Source organism: Rhinopithecus bieti, unplaced genomic scaffold (assembly GCF_001698545.2).
Source record: "Rhinopithecus bieti isolate Rb0 unplaced genomic scaffold, ASM169854v2 scaffold_20362, whole genome shotgun sequence".
Lineage (NCBI taxonomy): Eukaryota > Metazoa > Chordata > Mammalia > Primates > Cercopithecidae > Rhinopithecus > Rhinopithecus bieti.
In genome coordinates this window covers 114342-133755 of record NW_016810160.1, presented here as the reverse complement: position 1 = coordinate 133755, position 19414 = coordinate 114342, and the positions used below count along the sequence as shown (strand labels likewise).

Below are 19414 nucleotides of genomic sequence, written 5' to 3'. Positions count from 1 at the left end.
TGAGATGTGGAGGGTGCGGGCGGGGCGCGGGGCAGGCAGGCCCAGCTGCTCTCAGAGTCTGGGCTGGGGAGCCAGGGCCCACGAGGTGTGGCAATGAGGGGAGAGAGAAGCTCGACCTCCCTGCTGTGCTTCTGCAGTGAAAATGGAGAGACTGGGAAGGAGTGTGTGCGCCCGCCTCTCCCACAGGAGGGAGAGTGGAGGCCTAGGAGCGGCCTAGGACTGGAGGCACGACCCCCTTGATCCACCTTGAGGCCTAGCCAGCACAGCCCACCTCTCCTCTCCAGGCCAGGGCCCCACACACGTTCTGCCTGACAGCCAGCCAAGCTCTGCAGTCCTCCGCCCTCCACCTGCCAGGGAGGCTCCGGGCATCGTACCTGCCACCACAGGGTAGGTCTGGTGAGTCGACAGGTTGCGCCCCAAGGGCGTGTTGGAAGGAGTCAGGGTGGCCTTCCCGTCGTCCAGGGTGCTGTTGAGCAAGGGCAGCGGGTAGAGGCCCTGGGGAGCAAAGAGAAGTCAGCGCACAGAGATGATCTGACAAGCCGACCTTCCTGCAGACCCTGAGCCTATCTTAGGACTTAGCAGCCCTAATCTCCCCAGGAGATTTCCTCATCGTCCCCTTCTTCCTTTACGTTCTCAACTCCACTCAGCACGTTTCGTTCATGCTCATTGTCCTCCTGCATCCCTGGAATTCAAGGCCAGCTGGTGGCATGGGTGCTCCGGCGTGGGATAGAGGGTCTCAGCCAGAGGACCACAGCCTGGCTAGATGGCTGGTCGGCTTCCTGGTTTCACCACACTGTTTTGACCCACAGAATACAGGCCGGTGCCAAGGACGGGAGCAGTCTCCAACCGGACTGTTCCGGGTCCTTCCATCTATGATTCTTCCCCAGATAGGGAACCCAGGCACAGAGGTTTAAGAAACTTGTCCCACTTCCATATGAACCAAAGATAGGATTCAGACTTGAGGGATCAGAAGGCCTCTGCTCTCAACCACTGTCCTAAACTGGGTGACATAAGGACCACTTCTTACACTTGCAAAGAGCTTACATCAGAGCTTTGCCTCTGTTGTCCTAGTAGAGTCCCCCAGCAGCCCAGTGACATGGGTGAGTAATATGTCTGTTATTGATTTTATATGTGGAGCCTGGAACTCAGAGAGGTAAATGGCCTAGTTTTGTGTAATGAAACTGAGACTAAACCCAAGATTTCGGCTGCTTTACCCATCACGTGGATTTCTTCTTTTCTCTCTCCACATCCAAACAAATAGAAGTGTGCAAGTTCAGCTTGAAAATGGTATTTAGGGAGTCCGGGGGGCGGGTTTTGGGCTCAAGCGTGTTAATCCCAGACGCTGGGTGTGTGTGCGAAGAGGGCCGAGAGCTTGTCTGGATCGCCGGCATCACTCCGAAAAGTGGTCCAGTGAGACTCGAGACCATCCTTTTCGCGCTAACCACTGTGAACCCCGTTCCTCTCTCTTAAAAATGAGCAATATATTAAACCTAGCCAGTTATTGCGAGTAAGTGGGGAACACCAAGTGGGTTTGGTCCGCGCCTGTATGTATTCCCAGAACAACTCGGAGGCTGAGGCGGAAGAGAAGATGGCGGCGGAACCCTCGGCGAGGCGCGTGTTGAGCTCTGCACCTGTGAGAGCTGAGATCCGGCCACAGCACTCCAGGCGTCTGCGCGCGGACCACAGCGAGCACTCCCGTACTCAAAAAATAACATAGAAGAGAAAAAAGAAAAAAAAAGGAAATGGTATTTAGAGTTTTTTTGTTGGAAGCACTCTTTATCAAGTACCTGGGGTCTTCATCAATAAGACCTCATGTTAAATGCCTCGTGGCCTCCCCTTGCCAGGAGCACAGCTATGACCTTAGGTACTCCTTCTGAAAAGAACTTGTTTAACTAAGGGCAAGTGTACCTCATCCTCACCATGGCCTCCTCCCACCGGGGAAGCAGATAGCACAGAAAAAAGAACACACCCATTCCCCGCATACCTTCACACACGTCACATACCTGCTACGTGAGATATGCAAAGCTGAATTCAGGGAATGCTCAGTGGTTACATAATAGTGCCACTAAAGGCAATTGTTTTCAGTGATTTCCATCAAGCTGGGTTCTGCAAAGATCCACAGCACTTTCCGGTTGCATGCTGGGCACTTTTGGAAGCTGCAGTCAATTCTGGAGGCCACCAGGGCACCATTAGCACATAGCAGCAATTACTGACTAAATGGTGCTCTGGTTCCATGTCTTCCAAGGGGGCTCACTTAGAGGCAGGGTGGAGTTGCTTAGGGCCTTTGGGTTTTTTTTTTTTTTTTTTTTTTTTTTGAGACGGAGTTTCGCTCTTGTTGCCCAAGCTAGAGTGCAATGGCGTGATCTTGGCTCACTGCAACCTCTGCCTCCCGGGTTCAAGTGATTCCCCTGCCTCAGCCCGAGTAGCAGGGACTACAGGCGCGTGCTACCATGCCAGGCTAATTTTTTATATCTTTAGTAGAGAAGGGGGTTTCACCATGTTTGCCAGGCTAGTCTTAAACTCCTGACCTCGTGATCCGCCTGGCTCGACCTCCCAAAGTGCTGGGATTACAGGCGTGAGCCACCACACCTGGCCAGGGTCTAGGTTACTGAAATTGAACAAAATACATAATTTCTAGAGAGTGTAAGAAAAGTTTAAAATGCTTTATGGATGTGTTGTTTTGACAGCAAAATACTCAGAATCTTATAGCTATTTCAAAATTCAAGTAACTTAAAAATACCTATATAGTCAAAATATTTTGGTGATTTTGTATTCAATAGCTGAAACTTCCCAGTGATTATTGGGCTTTTTTTTTTTTAAGCTGGAATTGAACTTGAATTGGGGCAGAGCAGCACAATGCTTCAGAACTTCAGTGAATCTGAGCCCTGGTTCTGCAATGACTTGCCAGGTAGCTTTAGTCTGCTTGACTGCTCTGAAGCTTAATTTTCTCACCTGTATGGGAGTCATAGACTCTATGAGGCTGATGTAAGCATTACATGAAATTTTATATACTAATACATAACGTGCTTAGCACCGAATACTTGGTGACAACAGATGCCCAGTGAGAGTTATCACAGATACTGTTTCAGAATCATGTGAAGAGTCAGAAGCCACCAAATTCTTGATTTCTGTCAGTAAGCTGATATTCATATTCTGTTGATGTTTTTTGATGCATTTGAAAAATAGGGAAACGAGCTGTATGACTTCTAGCTGTGTCTGGTCATGAAACAGCAACCAGGAATAACATGATGTTTCTGTTGAACACTTCCCCTTGCCCTTTGTTGTTGTTGTTGTTGTTGTTTTTTCAGATGGAGCCTTGCTGAGTCACCCAGGCTGGAGTGCAGTGGCACAATTTTGGTTCACTGCAACCTCTGCCTCCCAGTTTCAAGTGATTCTCCTGCCTCAGCCTTCTGAGTAGCTAGGATTACAGGTGCATGCCACCAGTTCTGGCTAATTTTTGTATTTTTAGTAGATATGGGATATTGCCAGGTTGGCCAGGCTGGTCTCAAATTCCTGACCTCAGGTGACCCATTCACCTCAGCCTCCCAAAGTGCTGTGACTACAGGTGTGGGCCACCATGCCTGGTCCCCCACTTGTTGATTTTACAGAAAAGATGGCTGTGTTACAACCTGTCCTAAGATCAGGTATGAGTACTTGAGCGTCTTTCTTGGCTCCCCAACCCAGAGGGCCTTCCTATGCCCAGGTGAGAGAGCACGGAGTGTTACTTTGGCAGCATAGTCAGTTACCAGAGGTGGGAAAAGCAAAGGCCAGGCAGGACATGAGGGGCCCTTGCACTGGCTAGTTCTCCCTGCCCTTCACCACCCTCCAGGTGAATGACTGGGTGAGTAATGATTGACTGAGTAGGTAGTGAATAATTTACGGACACTGCTGGACCTCAGTCTCCTCATCTGAAAGATGAGTGGTTGGAGAAGTTCAATGGTTTTCAAATGCTTTTTTTTTTTTTCAGTCTTCAAATAAGTATTTACATAGAAGCACCATATCTGAAGCAGGTGACAGTGGACCAGTCTGAATGAAATGAGGATTGGCAGGCCTGAGCTCCAAAATCTTCTGGTTGCCCAAGCCCTCCTTATCTTGCTTGGCCTTGGATTATCTCCATACAATTGGAGAAACTGGATGAGGTGGTCACGGAGGTCTCTGCAAGCTCAAAGACTTTCTCATTCCAGGATCCCCCCTGTTCATATGCCAGTGTGACATGGGGGTGCTCTGTAGTCAAGCAGGGTCCTTTGGGGGGCTTAGGGATGGAGTCAGGAAATGGCTCTGGGTGGGTGTCCAGAGTCTTATCAGCAGGGTTTCTTTACTTTCACTGGGTGGCTGGTGCCTGCACACTGAGTTTTGCAGGCTTGCTCTCACAGAGTGAGCTTCCTGCAGGCTCCCCACTGCAACCCCCTTTCCTTCCTGGAGCTGTGTGCTGACTGGTAGGTGAGCACCCAGGCCCTCTCCCCATGGCTGCTGACGGCCAGCTTTCTCTGCACCCTCGTGGTTGCCACAGTCAAAGCTGATAAAATTGCTGATGCAGATTGCCTGGCCAGCTGCGAGTGCTGGCATGGGACCAGCAGCCCAGACGGTCACTGGAAGTGGTTGGGCTGATTATTGCCATCATCTCCATTGTCCTACTCAGTTCTTAAAGGCATATGGGTTTGCCTCACTCCTACAGCAAATGACGGCATGGGCAAAGAGGGGCAACAGACAGCACCCTGAAGACACTCCTCATCTGGTTGACTTGGGGTTAAGGGAAAAAGATGTGATGGCTAGGGGCTGAGAGTTCGGTGGTTCTGCCAGAGCTGCAGAGTCTTTGTTGGCTTCGGGGTGGGACCTCTCACATCTCTGTCAGCTTGTCACAGATGCCAACCTGTTATGATTCATTTCACCTGTCCTGAGCACTAGCAAGAAAAATTCCCTGTAGCTTGTGATGTATTATTCTGAATTTCTCAACTCATTCATTCGTTCATTCATTCACTATACCATTACTGTCTATTATAAGGGGGGCACAATGGTAGGTGCTGGGAATAAAAACGACATTTCATGTTTCATGAGGCTTCTCTGTCCTTAAGGAGTCCGCATGTCTTTGTACCTGTCTGTCTGCCACATTATTAAGCAACACTGAGAAGCTACTGAGAGCAGCATGTGGGACAAGCAGAAGGACAAGAGGCAGGAGAGATGATTCACGTCGGAGAGGCAGGGGAGGACTCATGGAGAGGGTGATGTTTGAGCTGAGTCATGAAGGCTAGTGGTATTTTTCCATGCAGAGAAGTGGGAGGAAAGGCATTCTGTGTGGAGGGCACACGGTGTGCAAGGGCAGAGAGATGTGAGCGAGGGTGGCATGCTCGGGGCCATGAGTAATGCAAGAGCATGGGGTGTGCAGGATGAGTGGCCAAATGTGGGGCTAGGAAGTGGTGGCTGAGGTCGTTATGTGAAGGCTTTGTGCTACTGCTTCAGAGTTGTGGAACCCGACCTCGCGGTCTGGGGAAGATGCTGATGGCAAGGGATGGCATCATCAGGTTGTGCTGCCGTCCCGGAAAGGCCCAGGGTCAAAGGTTTTGGGTTAAATAAGCCAGGAGGGTTAGAAAGAGAGGAAGATGCCAGGGCATCTGGTACGATAAAGCATGTGTCAGGCTTGGAGTTGCATGAGGCAGGTGCCCTGAGCCCATTGATGCAACTTCCAGCTGCTTTGGTGGTGGAGCGCAGGCACATTTGGAGAGCACACCTTGCTCTGGCCCCTGCACACCCTGCTCGCCTCCCAGGGCCCAGCTTCTCACCTGCTCGCCTTTGGTGTGGCTGGGAGAGGCATAGGCCTCCGGGTAGTGCTGCCGCTCAAATGGGCACTCAAGTGGCTCAAGGTGGTGCTGGCTGAAGGCGTCCGTGCGAAGGTGCTTTCGGGGTCCGGTGCTGCTGCTCTGTGAATCGATGCTCAGCCGGCAGCTATCCTGATCACCTGGTACCCCCCGGAGCAGGAAGAAAGCTTTTAGGGGACATATCTACTCGTGCCTCAGGCCAAAGTAGAGGACTGACTCCAAGCCGACTCACTGTGGAGGGAGAAAAAGGGCCAGCCACCTGGGCCCAGGAGCCTTGGCCAACTGACAGACAGGACATGTGACAGTCACAAGCCGAGCTCCTACAGAGTCCCATGTCATAAGTGGAAGGGCTTCTGTCCCCATCAAAGCCTGAGCAAACTGCCCTCGTGCACCCCCGCTGCCCTCCTGTCCCAGCACTCACTGTCATCCATTTTCCTCTTGTCGCTGCCAGGCTGAGCGATGCCCAGGAGCCCATTGATGGAGTAGGTGGAGCCCAGGGAATCTGACTGGGGTGACTCCGGAGGAGTTACAGCTGAGCTGGGGACTGCAGCGGGGGAGAGGGAGAGGGTCAGGGGTGGGACACCCCTCACAGTCCTGGGTGACTCTGGGGGAGTTACAGCTGAGCTGGGGACTGCAGTGGGGAGAGGGAGAACAGCTGAGCTGGGGACTGCAGTGGGGAGAGGGAGAGAGGCAGGGGTGGGAGTGACACCCCTCACAGGCCTGGCGTGACTCCAGGGTGACTGCAGGGGGTGCGGGGAGAGGGTCAGGGTGTAGGAGTGACACCCCTCACAGCCCCTGCTGACACTGTGGAGGAGGCAGCAAGCCGAGCCATGGACTGAGCCCCGAAGGGGCTCAGGGGCTCAGGTCCTTCCTCCAGGGGGCCTGCTGGTGGGAGGGATTCTTGGAGTCAGAGTTGTCTCAAATGTTTGCACCTCTCCATAGTTCAGTGAATCTGCCCTGGGAACAGGCCAGACTTTGTTGCAGTGGCACAGCTCAGTCCACACATGGGTTTGTGAATAGTACTGTGCACAGCTGTGTCTGTGTGGGTGTGTCTCTGTGTGCCTCTGTGTATATGTGGGTACACTGAAGGATGTGTGTGCATCCAGGTCTCTCAGCACTCACTCAGCGTGTGTCCGGGGCTCAGGGACTTGGTGGCCACGCAGCTGTCCATAGGGAGGTTGAATGGTTGCTGCACTTTGGTCCGGATGATTCTGTGATGAAGAGAAGAAAGGCCATGAGAGAGAAGAGGAGGAAAGAGAACTCATGGCTGCCCCGGACCCAGTTGCCTTTTTAACACCCCTTTGGGTATCTCAAAGGCACTTGAAACAACTGTTCACAGTAAAGTCCGTGACCCTACTCTGCATGCCTAGTCCTCCCCAGTTGTCTGTATTTCATGATTGGTACCATCAGTTGCTCAAGGCCCCATCAAGAGATGGGGCTTAACATCTGCTTCCCTCTCTTTCCTATCAAACCCATCATCGAGTTCTGTGTTTTGACCTTGTGAACCTCGCCAATGTTGACCCCTCTCTTCTGCTCTCCATCAGCACCTTCGTGCATGTCATCACCACTATTCCACGGTCACTCACTGGCTCACGCCCATCCCCTCTTGATCCTTTCTAAGTGATTCTCCCTACTGCTGCCACAGTGGACTTTCTGAAATGCAAGTTGACCACCTGCTTAAAATCTGCCAACAGTTTCCCATTGCTTTATGACTAAACACAAGAAGGTATAACACAGCTCCCAGCCTCTGAAAGGCCACCTCTACTGACATCTTCAACTTCAGCCTACCTTATGCTCCCCTGCTCTTTATCTACTGGTTTTCTTTTCTTTCTTTTTTCTTTTTCTTCTTCTTCTTTTTTTTTTTTTTTGAGATGGAGTCTTGCTGTTGTCACCCAGGCTGGAGTGCAGTGGCGTGATCTCAGCTCACTGCAACCTCTGCCTCCCAGGTTCAAGCAATTATCCTGTCTCAGCCTCTCAAGTAGCTGGGATTATAGGCACCCACCACCACACCCAGTTAACTTTTGCATTTTTAGAAGAGATGGAGTTTCACCATGTTGGCCAGATTGGTCTCAAACACCTGACCTCAGGTGATCCACCTGCCTTGGCCTCCCAAAATGCTGGGATTACAGACGTGAGCCACTGCACCTGGCCTATCTACTGGTTTTCTTTTGATCCTATTAGCCACAGGGCCTTTGCATAGCTGTCTAAGCTCTTTTCACCTAGTTGTCTTATTTTTTCTTACTCAGGGGAAGACTCATGACCTTCATAAACCAAATAATCCTATGCTAGCTTGCATATCCTCATGTTCCTTTTCTTAGCAGGACTTACAGCTATATTTTTACAATATTTTTTGTAGGTAGTTGATTAATATCTGTGTTCTCATTAGACTGTAAGCTCCGCAAAGATGGGTTTTGTGTGTCCCCAGGGCCTAGCACAAGATGAATGAGTGAATTATGTGGGAATGAATTAATGAACAAGCGAGTAAGTAAATGATTGATTGAGGCAGTGAGTGAATCACTGAGGGACTAAAAAAATGAGTGAATGCTTGAATGTGGGCCAGGTTAGGGGTCTGGTGGCTTAGAAAAGGATCAACTCATGAATATTCTTTTATTGAATGAAAGAGGATGTGGTGTTTGAGGAAGGAAACTGTAGATAGCACACTATGGCTTGGGGCCGGGGGGAGGGTGCCCCATAGCATGGGGCAAGGGAGGAGGCAGGGAGATATGGTATCTGCCTGGAGCCAGGTGTGCTCCCTGCCTGATTCTTCAGCATCAGGCCCCTTCCTGGCCTCTGCTCCACCCACGCCAATTCCTTCTCGTTTCTTTCCTGATTTCCTCAAAGCCCAGGGGCCCCAGCCTGATGCCAGAGGCTGCTTTCTCTCTTACCTATTAATGGAGCTGACACTGGGCACAGTGTCATTGTCACAGACGCCCTCAGCCAGGAGCCGGTCTCGGATCTCCCAGGCAAACATGGTAGGGTTCTGGCGTTTGTAGTCCCCAATCTTCTCTACCACCTTGGGGGTGGCCACCTTGGGCTTGGAGCCCCCTATCACTCCAGGACGGATGCTGCCAGTCTCGTAGTACCTACTCCAATAGAGAACCCCAAAGAATTACCCAATAAGCAGGTGGGGTCTTTAGACAGTGACTTAGCCAGAGCCTCCCTCCTCTCTAAGGCTTCTAGGGAGGGGTATGAGAGTGAAACGTGCCCCCAAGGCTGTCCTCAAACGCTTGATGTGCATGGAACTATCTGTTTCCCTTGCATGGGTAGGTTCATGCTACTGCCAACCCAGCACCCTCTGCTAAAGGCCTCACCTTGGCTTCTCTCTCTCTCTTCCCTCTGACCAGTCTCTTGTGTCCTAGCACCTGCAACAGCCATCATATGGGACACAAAAGATTTCCCTTATAAGAAAGGAAATCTTGGTGTGCCTGATGTGTGAATGACAGGGGCACAGCAGTTTGCTCTATCCAGCTTCTCTTGGCTAAAGCACGACTTTCTTTCTTTCTTTCTTTTTTTTTTTTTTTTTGAGACAGGGTCTCACTCTGTCACCCAGGCTGGAGTGCATGGGACAATCTTGGCTCACTTTAAACTCTGCCTCCTGGGTTCAAGCGATTCTCCTGTCTTAGCTTCCCGAGTAGCTGGGATTACAAGCGCCTGCCACCACACCCGGCTAATTTTTGTATTTTTAGTAGAGATGGGTTTCACTGAGTTGGCCTGGCTGGTCTTGAACTCCTGACCTCAAGGGAAATGCCCGCCTTTGGCCTCCCAAAGTGCTGGGATTACAGGCATCAGCCACCATGCCCAGCCAATGACTGACTATTTTCTTTGGCCACTTAAAAAGCTAGCTGAGGTCACTGGACCCTCTGCTCTGTCTTGCTGGTTCACCTTTGCTCCCTGCCCTGTCCAAGCCTGAGGCATATCCCTCACCCCCCTTGTCGCTAGCTTTCTATCAGGTTTTAGCAGGTTCAAGTTGAAGCTTCTCCTCATGGACTCTGGAATCCTGACCTTGCTTGGATCCCCAGCCAGGTCCAGCTTGTTAAGCTGAGCCTCCTCTTCTGGGGCCTCCACCCTTCCCCTCCCTTTATCCTCCAACTAGTTGCTTTGGCAGATCAACGGCCTATGTCAGCATATCCTCCTCTTCTTGTTGTAGAAACTCTCTGCTCTCATCTGCATGAAAAAGAATCTGGCTCTTTAAAACTCCATTCAGCTGTTGCTTCCATCCGGGACTCATCTCCTCTGGGACACCATAGCCCATCACAGGAATCCCCTCTCCCAAGCCCAGCAAAGGATCACGCCTTTCCCTAACTACTTCAGGAAGGGAGCCAGGGCTTTTCACGGTTCAGAGAACAGTCCAGTTCCCTTTGCCTTGTCCAACCAGGGCTCCTCCTAAATCTACCTAAGGGTCAGAGCAGGGGGACAGGCACACGCACACATAGCTGACTGGAAGCTCTGGCACAGAGGCATTTGTAGTGGAAGTGGCTTTGCAGACTGGAATCTGTGACTGTGTCAGCTCAGAAGCAGGCCTTTGCTGCTCCTGGTCTCTCCTGAACCTTTGGTTCAGTGGTTCTCAACCCTGGCTGCAGAATATTAGAGTCTCTTGCTGGGGACAGACAGGTTGGGGAGTTATAAACCAAAATTTGGGCCTATTTTGTTTAAGTTTTGATTTAATTGGTCTGGGCTGCGGCATAAACAGTATTGCTATTTTTAGAATCAGCCTTCCTCAGGTGACTCTAATGTGCTGCCAGGGCTACGAAGTGCTGATCTGGGGTCTTGGGGAATTATGGTTTGAGAAACATAAACTCAGATGTCCCTCTTTTAGGGGTTAGACCTTGGGAGCTCATCTGACTGTGTGTCCCCTCCCTAGTGGCCCAATTTCCCTAGGTCTCAGTAGGAAGAGGACCTTTGGGGAAGATTCTCCTGCCTTAGAAGAAGAGAAGCCTATAGCAAATGAGACACAGAGCAAAAGAGAAGAAGGGAGAGGGAGAAAGTAAAAGGATAAATGGACAAAGAGAGAAGGGAGGGCAGAAAACAGTAGAAAAATGGTGGCTAGGTAGAGGCCCAGAAGGACCACCATAACTGTTCAGGTCTCAGGACCAAAGCTGGACATTGGGAGCAAATCCCCATTCCCTGGGAGGGGAATTCTCCAGCTGCCCTGAGATGAGCTGGAGAAGTCAAGCCCTGCAGGGAAGCCAGCCCACGGTGAATTTCGTGCTTACCTGCCGAGGATCTTGCTGACGCAGCCATGGCTGACGCGGAGCTGGCGAGAGATGTCACAGGGCCTCACACCCTGGTGGGCCAGGTCTACAATGCGCTGGCGGACCACTTCCGGCAGGGGTCTGCCATTCACAAAGGCCCCTCCCAGCTGGTTCAGCCCTCCATGGCCTAAGGAGACAATATTCCCAGGGACAGTTGTCAGGGCCAGGAGGCAGTTTGGGTGGGGATTAGCTATGAGTGCAGGTGCAGGTGCAGGTGTGTGTGTGTGTGTGTGTTTGACTGTGACCATGAAATCCCACGGCCAGGCCCTGTGGACCCCTCTGCAGTTCTTTCTCCCAGGATGCTGGCACAAATGGTATGTGATACTCATCCCCCACGATGGGATGGTGTCACAGGAGCACCTTGGGCTTGGAGACTCTCCGGGCAGACTCAGCCCTTCACTCCAAATCACAATCCCCTATTTTCTTCCCTCCCTCTGAAAAGCGTGTAAGGAGTTGAGGATGTAGGGTCTTCCCATGCCAATACTGAGCCATTTGACCTTGAGGAAAACCCCTTCTCTTCTCAGAGTCTCTTTTCCTTTTGTAAAATGAGGGCACAGGTGATTTTCACCTTTCTCCTTCTCCTCATGGAACCGGATTTTAAAATACTACCCCATTGAGAAAAACAAATACAAAAGAATAAAAGCAGAACCTCTCTGGTAGAGCTTGAGCAGAGAAGGCCTGAGCCCTATCTGTGGACTTCTGGCCTAAATTACCCCCAAGGTTCCTTCTTTCTCTAACAGGCCAGAGCACCAGGGACCTGCTGCAGGGTCCTTACAGGCATAGATAGCACTGGGTTCCAGGATGGACATGGGGGCTACCGGCCACTGTGGGAATCTGTCCATGTCATGGATGGATGTGTGTACACATTCCCTTAGCTGCTTTCCTGACTTGGCCTCTGCTCTCTGGCCCCAGCCTTTGTTTCATTCTGAGCCTATCTATCCAGTCAAATCTATATGAATTGAGTGCCAACTATGTGCCAGGCACTATACTGGTCCCTGACGATGCCAAGGTGAATAAGGCAGACATGATCCCTATTCTTCCCTCATGGGGTTTATTACAGTGAGGTCCCAGACCAGCAAAAGGCCAGTTAACATATTTTGTGACCACTTTTGGGACTGGTGACATGCAGAGAGTTATGGGAACCACTGGAGGGGAACTTGACTTGGCTCAAAGAAACACAAAAGGGTTCCTGAGGAGGTCTAAGCTGAGACTGATGATAAACAGGTACTAGCCAAGTGAGGGAGAGAGGGGAGAAAACTGTTCCAGGCAGTGGGAACAGAATGTGCAAAGACTCAGAGGCAAGAGGATACTTGTCTGTTAGATTTTCTGACATATTCAACTCTATAGTCCCTAGAACCATTTTGGGCTAATTTCAGGGCCGAGATTTCTATTTTTCTCATGAGGAGATTGGGGCTCAGAGAGTTTTAGTGATCTGATTTATATGCTTGTTTAACTCAGCTTATATGAGGAGGAGCTGGGATCCAACCAGAATTTAAGGCTCAGATCAGGGCTGCTCCTTGAGGGGAGCCCTATTCTGGGGCTAGAGCTACACTGGACGCTTGTCATTGGCATTGCTATTTTGTGCTGAACATGCCATGGTCTTTTCACAACAGGGGCAGGATTTGGTGATATGACGGGGAGGGTAGAGCCCTGGGGTGTAGGAGTCAGGGAGCAGACAGGTGAGAAGGAAGAGCCAACCCCAGGCTTCTGTGTGAACCAGTTAAAGACTATTTATGGCCGAGGGTGGGAAGTGCCTTTGCTGGGCACACAGTGCCCATTATTACCCACTGACTTAGCACATTCAGAACTGCCTTGTAATGTCTCCTCAGGGGCCCAAGCTGTCTTCAGCAGAACACTCAATTTCCCTCTAATAAAGGGGGTGGGGGCTGGGCATGGTGGCTGACGTCTGTAATCCCAGCACTTTGGGAGGCTGAGGTGGGTGGATCACCTGAGGTCGGGGGTTCGAGACCAGCCTAACCAACATGGTGAAATACTGTCTACTGATAATACAAATAATAATAATAATAATGATAATAATAATAATAATAATAATAATAACTAGCTGGGCGTGATGATACATGTCTGTAATCCTAGCTACTCAGAGGCTGAGGCAGTAGAATCGCTTGAACCCTGAGGTGGAGGTTGCGGTAAGCTGAGATCGCATTGTTTCACTCCAGCCTGGGCAACAAGAGTGAAACTCCGTCTCAAAAAAAAAGGGGGGTGGGGGTGCTCTAATCCTCTACCCTGGGCAGTAAGTCAGGAGGAAAAGCCCTCTGGCCAAACACCCAGCAAGAAAGATGCAATGATCCATCTTCCTGGTGGAGACAACGGGCGAGCTTGGGTACAGCTTCCACCTGTGCCCATCCAGGCAAGCCTTCCTAGTGACTGCTTCTCCACTGGGGCTGGAAGAGTGCTTGGAGGGCCTTTAGGAGAGCCCAGATGGTGGGCAGAGGGGCCTTTGCCCAGTCCTAAGCCCATTCCTCTGGTCTTCACTGGCCAGAGTGCCATTGATGAATTCCTGTAGCCATTTGCCCTCACTGCATCATTGTTGCCTTCCGGCTCTTTTGGGTCCAGGCACTGAACACAAGGGGGCGCCAGACAGCCACCCAAACACAGACAAGACCTTCAGCAGTCCAGCTTTGTCCTCATTTTCCAGAACTTTCCCTGCTGCATCCACTCAAACCTAGATGTTTGTGCTGGGACCTCTATATCTGGAAGCGAGGTTTCTTAGAGGTGAGGGTTCTCCACCTCTACAAATGTGAAGCAGGTTTAAACAAATGCCATTGCGGGGTGGCATGAATTGGGTATTGTGCCTTAAAAATAAAAAAGACGGTGTAAGTTGTGTGGGCCATTGCCCTTAATTATTATGAAGGACTAACTCGCATCCTTAGAAACCCAAACCCTGAGAGGTTATTTACCGTTATCAGCAAACATTGTAGTGCTGGGAAAGATGCATTCACATTTCTGGCCCCTAAACTGAATTCTCTGGTGCTTGTTTTATTTGACTGCCTTCTGAATGACTTTGTGTTACTGTGGAAAGAGCCTTGGACCTGATCCCTTCCTTGACACTGCCTGTTTTAGTCTTATCATTCGAGAAAGTGGGTTTTATTTTTTCAACCTTAGTGTTTTTGTCTATCGAATGGAGCTTAACAAAACTTATGCCTGCTGCTGACTTAAACTCCTATAAGAAGATAGGGGGGCTCGGCATGATGGGCATGGTGGCTCATGCCTGTAATCTCAGCACTTTGGGAGGCTGAGGTGGGCAGATCACAAGGTCAGGAGATCGAGACCATCCTGGCTAACACAGTGAAACCCCGTCTCTACTAAAAATACAAAAAATTAGCCAGGTGTGGTGGCGGGCACCTGTAGTCCCAGCTACTCCGGAGGCTGAGGCAGGAAAATGGGGTGAACCCACAAGGCGGAGCTTGCAGTGAGCCGAGATCATGCCACTGCACTCCAGCCTGGGCGACAGAGCAAGACTCCATCTCCAAAAAAAAAAAAAAAAAAAAAAAAAAAAAAAAAAAAAAAAAGAAGAAGAAGATAGGGGGATCAGGATGGAGAAGTATTTATTTAGATAAACAAATCTTGCTATAAATGTAATGTTTTTCTAATTTGTAATATTCCCATGGTTGAATGTTATGACCCAAGCTTAGGACTAGGATATAGGAAGTGTTTTCTCAAACTTCAGTGTGTATCAGAATCACTTGGCAGTGAGCCTTATTAAAATACAGACTACTGAGCACAATGCCCTAAGTTTCTGAATCAGTAGGTCTGGGATTGAACTAAGAATTTATGTTTCTAAGAAGTTTCCACATGGTGTTAATGCTGCTAGGCCAGGGACACACTTTGAAAACCACTGGTTTAGTCCAGGTGATGGCTGGTAAATTAAACATAAGAGAATAACTCTTCATACTCCTCCAACATTCTTCTAAGAATAATAATGATAGTTTGTATATTATGGTTTTCATTTCTTTTCAACTCAAGACATTGACCAAGTGCCTATCATGACTCAGGTACAAAGCACTGGGAATACAACCTTGAACAAGACAAGAATCCTGGCCTTCAAGGAACTTCGAACCTTTTGGGGGATATGATAAGATACATTAGGAATCACCATGTTAATGGTGACCTTTCTTGAAGGATATGAGTCCAGGTGCTCGCGGAGCCCTGGTGGTTAGAGGGAAGTTGCAAGGAAGAGTATCTAGGAGGTAACTAGGCAAAGAATTTTCCTCAGGGGGAAGAAAATCCATGCGTAAAGTCTTGGTGCCTTCAAGAAATTGAAAGACATTTAGTGTGGCTGTAGGACAGGCAGGAAAGAGAATCTGGAAAGAGCCTGCTGGCTGCAGATGGAGATGGCCCCTATGGTTTGAGGTTTTGAGCTGAGTCCCTGTAATGGAAAGGCTTTTGTCTTTCCTGTGTCCGGTGTGGGGGAGTGGACTCTTCTGGGTGAGTCACCACCAAACGCCCAGAGGTGGGTGCAGTCTTCCTTCCTGCACTGGGGTGGGGGGACGATTGGTGCCCACTGTGCTGACCACCCTTTCATGCTGCTGCAGATGGGGTGGGCTTTGAGGTCGGAAGCCAAAAACAAGTAGGAGCCTCCTGGTTGGGCGGGAAGTGGGGTTGGGGGGAAGGTGTGACCCAGGAAGAGGTTTGAAGCCTCATAAGCAGACTCTTTGTATGTCTGAGAGATTGTGAGTGGGGAGGTGGGGTGGGTATGGGGGAGGAAGACAAGACCGCCTGGCCGGATGCAAGCAGGTTCCTGAGTGGAAGGTACTCAGACAGGAAATGCAAGCTTTCCTGTGGTCAGAGAGGACTTATCGTACAGTAAAGGGATTGAAGCTCAGCAAAGTCCTAGGTGAAGCTTGCTGTCCAGAAATGTATCCTTTTGAAAAGTGACCATTCAGGGAGGTCTTAGGACTTTGTTGGTAATTTATTCGTCCTTTATAGAGCTCCGAGTAGTTGGGATGGCAGAAAGAAAAGAGACAGTCATTGACCAAAATTCGTGTTACATGCACCAATATCCAAACCCTTAAGATGTGGAAATCCTTTCCCCATGTCCCTATAGTCCTTTGCACAAATTCCTATGATAGCACTGACCGCGTTGAACAGTAACTTTCTCTATTTGGGCTTCTTTATGAGTTACTCAAAGGCAGAGGCCCTGTCTTTGCCTACTGTAATTAGTGTTTTCGTATATACAAGTGGTAGAAAAATGGTTTACATTGGTTATGGTTGTTGCATGGATTCACACGATTCTGCATGATGGGACCCCCAAATCCCATGCTTCAGTACTTTCCCCTTTATCCTTTTGCTTTATCTTTTGCCACTCTGCGCAATCCTAAAGTAGCAATGGCTCAATGTGTTGTTCTGCAAAAATGTCCATTTAACTACCTGGGGCTTTTTGACACATAGAGTGTCAAGTTGGTGGTTGAGCTTTGGCAGGGCTATAGTGAGAGGTGCAGTGGCCTTTTTGGGTGCCCTCCAAATCATGCCAGGCCTATTCTCCTTCTACAAAGGAAAGGCCTTGTCCATACGAATCAGTCCCTGGCATTCTCGGCTTGGTGCTTTTCCCTTCCCCCGCTGCTCATTTGCAGGTCTGTGATCTCCATGTGCCACCTCCCAGCTAATCCTCTTGACTTGGTGCCTTTCTGGAGTAAAGGCCAGGGCCTGTGCCTCCAACTGCTCCTGAAGAAAGTGTCCCAGGACCATGGAATCCCAGTGTCCAAAGTCTGCACACCAGATCACGCCAGCATACATGAGGTTATGGGTTACCTGGACACATGAGACCCTTGGACTGGGTAAAAGGGGCTGGCATGCTGGAAAGCAGCATCCTGCATCTGCTGTTACCCCCAACTTGCTGCATGACCCTTGGTTATCTCTGTGTCTTATAGTTGTCTTCCTAAGGGAAACTGGAACAGAAAGACAGCAGCTAGGCAAAGCTGTGGCTTGTGTTTCTCATTGATCTCTTGCCCTTCTACCTGTTCTGGAATCCTACTCCATCAATTATCCTCTCATTTTAAAGCATTACTTACCTCTTCTTTTCTACCAGGTCCTTCCCCTAAACCTACAAATGGAATTAAAATAATCTATGTTGCCTCTCCAGCCCCTGACTTCAAAATAAATTAAACAAAAAAATTCTTCCCTTGACCATGATACTCTTCTTTCCTATTGTTTTCAACTAAATTTCTCAAAAAGCAGCCATACTTGCAGCCCATTCCTCCCTTCACATTCCGTGCTCAGCCTGCTCTGTGCCTCCTGCTTAGCATGTGCTTGGTGATGAGTGGCCATGGATGGACAGTGAGTGGTTGGAGGGTGCCATGTGTTCCCTCTTGAAGAGATTTTAGTGATTCCTTATACCTTCAGTCTAGGCTTTCTCTTTGCTTTAATGGGGTTCTCTTCCCTCATTTGCTCCATGACGTATGTTTTCTCCCTTCAGGCTTCTCTCAGTTCTCAGTGTTTCTCTCCCCCTTCATGGCCATCCTTGGTGATCCCACACACTCTCATTGTCGTACCTACTACCCATCTCCTGATGGCATCATGGGCATCCCAGGTAACCCCAGTCAGGTCTTTCCCCCAACTTTTGTTTTCAATTTCTATTGGAGATTTCCTCTTAGGTGATAAGGGGGCTCCTCCTCTAGTGTTGTCTTGGTTGGTAACAACACCAGCTGTCATGCAAGCTCAGGGCCTGCCCCTTCCACTCAGCCTCCTGCCACCTGCCACCACACTCTCTGTGCTGCACTGTCATTGATCTTCTGCACGACCTTGGAATTAACTGTGTCCCCAGCCTTGGGCACTTGCACGTGCTGTTCCCTCCTCCTGGACATCTTGTCTCCCCGTCTTATCTAGTTAACTCCTGCTCATCCTTTATATTTCAACACTGAGTCATTTCCTCGGTGGCTTTGCTTTATCCTACAGAGTAGGTGCAGGCTTCTGTTTGGGTATTCTCATGACATGTTTTACCTTTCTTGAATGGCAGTCATAGAAATGTAGCACCAAATATAACTGCTGTTTGGAATCTGGTTGAAAATGAGAGGACAAAAATGTCTCATAGTCAAGGGAGGAATTTTGGGGAGAATGGGGAGGTATCATAGATAAATTTAATTGCATCTTTACGTCCAAATTTTTATTTTACATTTTTTGCATAACCATAACTGTATATGTATGAATCATAACTGTCTTCTCTCACCAGATTGAAAGCTCTATGAAGGCAAGGCTTCTTTCATTTTGATCATTATTAAATTATATTAGATATTCAATAAACTTATGTCACATGAATCAACTAATCACCTTTATCTTTTTCCATTCTCCACATGAAATACTCACAAGACCACTTTTTACCTCCTAAATATTTACCTAACCAATATCTCCCTGCCTGTCCCCAGCATTCATTCGCTCATTCATTTATCCATTCTACATATATTTTTTATGCCTACCATGTAGCAAGCATTTTAATAGAACTGACTATATAGAATTGATTTCTACCTTCGTGGAGCTTCCAGGCTAGGGATAGGTAGGCTGAAGATGGGTATATTTAAAAAGTAAATACAGAAATAAATGTGTAATTACTACTTGGAATAAGTGCTAAGAAGAACACAACAAGGTGCAGTGTTAAAAAATAATGGGGTGGGGGTGCAAGAGAAAATGAGTTCAAGCTGATTAGGAAGATGTCTCTAAATGACATGTAACCTGCGTGGAAGGTGAGTAGGAGTTAACTACTCACCTGGACTCATTGGTCTCCACATCCAACCTTGCTCAAGTGAACCTTTGCTACCCAGCTAGGGAGCAACACATCTAAACCCTAGTCTGGCCATATCACTCCCATATTTAAGAATCCTTGCAAGACATGGCATCATTTTCTTCATGGCAAAGCCCAAGCTACTAAATCTTGAAGTCAATGCCCACTACCACCTGATCCTGACTTAGTGTTCAAGTCTCATTTCTTACCTGTGTGAGCGTTGAACCTGATGCCCTAACAACACAAAATTGTTTGCCATTCTTTTGCCACATCTGAATCCTCTCCTGGGTCCTTGACTGTGTCCTCCATGCCTGGAGTGCCCGTCCTCACTTTCTCCTGATTGATTTCCATTCATGCCTTAGGAGTCAGTTCAGGAAGCTCCCTCCTACAGTAAGTCTTCCCTGGCTTTCCCTGCCTGCTCTCTTTGGTCCTTTCTTTTAAATAAGCCAGGACATAATCTCATTAAGCAGAATGTAAGTGCCTGTTGGTTATTAAAAGGAAAGAAGAAAGGAAAGAGGGGAGGAAGGAAGGAAGGGAGGGAGGGAGGAAGGAAAGGAGGAAGGGAGTAAGGGAGGAAGGAAGGAAGGAAGGAAGAAAAAAAGAGGGAAGGAGGAAGA

General features: G+C 49.0%; 1 protein-coding gene and 1 long non-coding RNA gene across 11 annotated transcripts in view; one reads left to right on the top strand and one right to left on the bottom strand.

Moving 5' to 3' along the window:
- The window catches only part of PAX8 (paired box 8), a 61955-nt gene that overhangs the window by 18226 nt on the left and 24315 nt on the right, over window positions 1–19414 (bottom strand). For 5 of the 10 annotated variants that reach the window (XM_017891489.1, XM_017891491.1, XM_017891493.1 and 2 more), the window contains exons 3-8: window positions 11027–11192; window positions 8699–8896; window positions 6936–7024; window positions 6235–6357; window positions 5778–5953; window positions 375–495 (exon numbers count right to left, since the gene is read on the bottom strand). In XM_017891489.1, the coding sequence (XP_017746978.1) occupies window positions 375–495; window positions 5778–5953; window positions 6235–6357; window positions 6936–7024; window positions 8699–8896; window positions 11027–11192 (873 nt within the window). Of the gene's footprint in view, window positions 1–374; window positions 496–5777; window positions 5954–6234; window positions 6358–6935; window positions 7025–8698; window positions 8900–11026; window positions 11193–19414 lie in introns of all 10 variants that reach the window. The other 5 variants (XM_017891488.1, XM_017891490.1, XM_017891494.1 and 2 more) reach the window with 2 other exon arrangements.
- LOC108541815 (uncharacterized) overlaps window positions 79–19414 on the top strand; it is a 31148-nt gene continuing 11812 nt past the window's right edge. The window contains exons 1-2 of the long non-coding RNA XR_001889072.1: window positions 79–396; window positions 15079–15218. This is a non-coding gene — a long non-coding RNA (uncharacterized LOC108541815). The remainder of the gene's footprint in view (window positions 397–15078; window positions 15219–19414) is intronic.